At 48.6% G+C, this 4,969-nt stretch overlaps 1 protein-coding gene across 1 annotated transcript in view; it reads right to left on the bottom strand.

Moving 5' to 3' along the window:
* Positions 1-2,909: 2,909 nt before the first annotated feature.
* The window catches only part of LOC143282220 (uncharacterized), a 314,456-nt gene continuing 312,396 nt past the window's right edge, over positions 2,910-4,969 (bottom strand). Inside the window, exon 11 of the mRNA XM_076587821.1 lies at positions 2,910-4,357. Within this exon, the coding sequence (XP_076443936.1) occupies positions 2,910-4,357 (1,448 nt within the window). The remainder of the gene's footprint in view (positions 4,358-4,969) is intronic.

Raw genomic sequence — 4,969 nt, 5'->3', positions numbered from 1 at the left:
ACGGTGTTGGTGGTGGCAACCGTGGTGACATCTACCACGTCTATTGACAAGAGACGAACGATCCTCTAACATAAAAACAGTACACCACGATTCTGCATAGCGTGCTGCATGGAACACCCAGAAAAAATTCCAACAAAACACACAACAGAACGGATAGTTTCAATGGTCGCATTGACGACACAACCCACCATCCACACACTAGTCAATCAACGTCATATTTTACCGGCGCTCTGCCCGGTCCGCCTCGTCATTGTAGAAAGGACGAACCTTCTTCTGGATCTTCCAACATCACTCACTCACTCACTCAGAGAGCGTCGTCACTGTTCTCGGAAGAACAAAACAGCAGCAGAAAAAAGTATCCAGTCAGTATCAACAAGAGTTTTGCCCTGTCCTTGATCTTGTGGACCTTGCGCTTCACCCTTCTTCTCATGGCTGTCAGTTTTTCCCCTCCACCAAGATCTTTTTAGATTATACACACATGGACAGTTTTAGTTTGTCACTGAAAAAAACAACAACAACAAAACAACAACCCACAAAGCTGAAGGAAATAGAATGTACACACGGTTCATATCAGTTTGTCACTGAACATCAACTGAAGGAAATGAAATATTCACACAGTACATATCAGTTTATCACTGAACAAAAATTGAAGGAAAAAAAATGTACACACAGTTCATACGTTTATTGTTTATTGCTGAGAAGCCTCACCGGCACTATCTTGAAACAGAACGGAACTGCAACACACAGATAAAAAATCCCACATGTCCAGATGAATTGAAGTATCCTGATGTCTTCTTGTCGAGAATAATCCACATGATTACATGCACAAAATCAGTAACGGTCGAGGCAGTTTGTCCTTTACGTTGGACCAGACATGTATATTGAGAGTGCATCTCTCCACTAGTGTCAGTTGAGATTCGAAGTTTTTGTTGTTTTTGTTACTCCCCTTTAATCGGCGTCGCAATGCTTTCCAGTGATTCTCAAAAGCAGCTTTTCTCTTTTGAATTCTTCAGTTACTGTGAATGTTCGGTATTGAAGACAGTTCCCGTTTACATACACGTTACCATTAGACTGCAGTGCCCACTTATCAACTCTTTCCATGTATCATATCAGGTGGAGACGTTTAAATTATGAGGTGGTTCTACTTTGGAAGAGATTGGAAACTGATAAAACTCTAGTTGCATTTGTTATACGAGTACGCGCGTGCTCTTGTACATTTGATTTGATATTGATGCGTGACATGCATGCAGCAGAAAGACGTTTACTACAGTCCGTACATATGTTGCAGTTGAAGCCGACCTCTGTTTCTAATATGTCGCATTCAGTAGTTTTGAAATGATAATAGAAGACGTTAAACTTTCACCACAAAAAAACATAATAGTTGTTCGTTGTTTTCCTTTTTAGTCATATTTGTCTTTACCTAAGAAAATCAGGACATAACGACAACTGTAAAACATCAAAAAAAACAGCTGGAATACTTCACAAATTTCGTTTTTGTGTGGTAAATCTTGGCATCCTTTATATGAAGAAATTCTGATAAAAGATATTTTACCAAAGTTCATTTGGAAAGTACGAAGGTCAGCCATTCCGATAGTTACAAAAAACATCACAGACACATCGTTTCTGCGTTGACCACAGAGCTGTTAAGTTTTTTTAAAAAAATACAGAAGGGTAAATGAAAGATAGCTTTCTCGGTCTTTCAAACTTTCCTTTCCCGTTTCCTAAAAAGTTAGTCGAAGGTTGGGGAGGTTCTTCTTCTTTTTATTGAAAGTAGTACTAGTAGTATCGGCAGCATATTTTATCCATTAATGATTTATTTATTCATCGATTTCTAATTAGCTGGAACTATATAATAATTATCTTGCCACACAAGGAATCTGACATGTTCGTGGTTGACGACGCGTTGACTCAGGTGAAACTAATTGCAATCGAAATGTTACTTGTGCATTTCACAAGTGTCTTATCCCAATTCCTTTGAGAACTAAAGAAAATGGTTATCATTTACAAATCGTATGCGGTGTAGGTACAGAGTCTATAGTTTGGGGCTGAACTGATATTTTATCTACACATTTGTGTGTGTGTGTGTGTGTGTGTGTGTGTGTGTGTGTGTGTGTGTGTGTGTGTGTGTGTGTGTGTGTGTGTGTGTGTGTGTGTGTGTGTGTGTGTGTGTGTGTGTGAAAAGAACCCGTTGGATGTTTTCTCAGAGATGCGCGCACTCGACATTACGGACACTGAGTGAGCCGACGATTGATACTGTCCAGCTGTTGACCTCATAGCGATCGTATTTATGCGTTGTCTCAGAACACACAGATGATTCATGGATTCCAATTGATTAGACATGGTATACAGATAATTGTCCTCCCACCCCCTCCGACCACCATCCTCCTCCCAGTATCCCCCCCCTCCGCCCCCTACATCCCCCCCAACCCCTGCCTGTTTTCATTCATCTCTCGAGGAATTCCCTTACTGGCTAAACTATCACACTTCCGTCGACACTTTCCTTCCGAAGTACAGCGCTTCGTTTGTCTTGACCCTGACACATTTAGATTGCTGGAGCATTAATTAAACAAACGATATTGGTCCTTTGTGATCCCTACTTCACACCTTTCCTCCGAGTCTGCACCTGTCACTCAGTGTTGATCAGTCATTAGTGAATGTCGATAAAACGCTACATTGGGAGGAAAAGCCGATGTTTATCCCGGGGAAGGGGTCTGGCGAGGGGTGGGTGTGTGTGTTTTTGTTTTTTTGTTCTTGTTTCATTAGGACGCACGCACTTGACCCGTAGTCGTGTTTGGCCAGGACTGGAATACACAATACAAATACGACTTATCTGCCTCTTGCACTTATTGCACTGTGGACAGGAGTCTCTAGAGAGAGTGAAGGGAGCTGTTCTAGAGCCAGCACCTTCGTCAGACGTTGCTGTCGCTCTTGGCCCGCTGCAGAGGTCTGCGCTCCCTGGTGCTGACGCCCTCCTCCACCGTCACGATGGAGGGAGTGTAGGAGAAAGTCACGCGAGGCTCTGCACGAGCCTTCTCCGCGCCCTGTTGGGAGACAAGGACCTCGGGGGAGGAGACCGAGGCCGCCTCTGTGGGGATGGGGAGGGACACGGAGGTGCTTTGGGCTGGGGAGGAGGAGGAGGAGGGAGGGAGCAGGGGGGAGGATGCTGCAGGGGCTGGGGCTGGGGGGACGACATGGGATGGGGAGGGGGTGGTGGTGGTGGATGGATCAAGGACGGCAGGGGAACGGACTGGACTCGTGTGCGGAGAGGACGTCCTCTCCCCAGCGGCGGACTTGCCGTCGTCGGTGCAGTGGGTGGGGGAGGCAGAGGCGGAGGCGGAAGGGGCGAGGACGGCGGGAGGGGAACAGATGGGCCCCATGCTGAGCCCCATGGTGAGCTCGACGGCGGGGCTGGCTCTGGGCGCCTGGTCCTTGCCGCGCTTGAGCCCCATCTCGCTGGTGACGCTCTGCACCAGGATCTCCGCCACGCTCTTGGGCCGGTCCTTGTCCCGGGACTTGGTGGGCGAGGAGTGGGCCGCCGACTGCTCCTTGCCGCCGTCCTTGCTGCTGGACTCGCTGTCCCCGGGCACGGTCAGGTACTGCATGGAGCTGGCGTCGTCCTGACTGGGCGTCTTGGTGTCCCTCAGCTTCCTGGGCCGTACCTCCCCGGCGCGCTGGTCGAACGGGGACTTGAAGATCTTGCTGCCCAGGAAGCTGGCCCGGCGTTTCTCATCGGCCGTTTTGGCCGAGTCCCTCCTCTGCTCCAACGCTTCCTCCTCTATGCTGTCATGGCGGGAGGCGCCCAGACCGTACGCGTCCCCTACACTCCCAGACCGCTTCCTCTCCGGGAAGCTGGGCACCTTGAGCCCGAACAAGTTCGACCCCGAGTACACTTTGGGCAGCTTGGTCCAGATGTGGCTGTGCTTGTGGTCCGTCAGGTCTATCAGGTCCCTCTCCTTGAGATTCTCCCGCGAGCGGGACTTCTTCTCCTCGGATATCTTCTGCAGGCGCGTGGCGAAGTCGAACTTGAAGGGGCGCTTCTTCTGCTTGGAGCCGTCCGAGCTCTCGTCAGAGTCCCGGTCCTCGTCCTCGCTGGCCGAGGTGGGGATGGGCGTGGACTCCATGACGATCTCGTTGACCAGCTTCTGGTCCTCCTCCAGGTCGGCTCTGCTGGACACGATGCTGGGGTTCTTGCCGATCTTGGTCAGGCGCTCGGCGGCCACGGACTCCATGGTGCGGCGCATCAGCGGGTATCGCTCCAGCACGTCGTTGAAGTGCTCCACGGACAGCGAGTACAGGTTGACGTAGGTCTCGGCCCGCACACTGGCCACCCGCCGGGCGTTGGTCAGCAGGCAGATTTCTGTCGGGAGGCGAGACGATACAAGGAGGTTGTAGTGTGTTGTATTGTATTGTGTTGTGTCGTGTCGTGTCGTGTCGTATCGTATCGTCTTGTATTGTATTGTGTCGTGTCGTATCGTATCGTATCGTCTTGTATTGTATTGTGTCGTGTCGTATCGTCTTGTATTGTGTTGCATTGTGTCGTGTCGTGTCGCATCGTATCATTTTGTATTGTATTGTATTGTATCAAGTCGTGTCGTGTCGTATCGTATCATCTTATATTGTATTGTGTCGTGTCGTGTGGTATCGTATCGAATCGAATCGAATCGAATCGTATCGTATCGTATCGTATCGTATCGTATCGTATCGTCTTGTGTTGCGTTGCGTTGTGTTGTGTTGTGTTGTGGCGTGTTGTGTTGTATTGTGCTGTATTGTTTTCCATTGTGTTATGTGTTGTGTCGTGTTGTGTCGTATTGTCTAATATTGTGTTGCGTTATGTTGTGTCGTGTCGTGTTGTATTGCGTTGTTTTGTTTTGCATTGTACTGTGTGTTTTATTGTGTCGTGTCGTGTCGTCTTGTGTTGTGTTGTGTTATATTGTGTTGCGGTTATGTTGTATTGTGTTGTGTCGTATTG

This window comes from Babylonia areolata, chromosome 5 (assembly GCF_041734735.1).
Source record: "Babylonia areolata isolate BAREFJ2019XMU chromosome 5, ASM4173473v1, whole genome shotgun sequence".
Lineage (NCBI taxonomy): Eukaryota > Metazoa > Mollusca > Gastropoda > Neogastropoda > Buccinidae > Babylonia > Babylonia areolata.
This window is presented reverse-complemented; position numbering and strand designations above follow the sequence as displayed.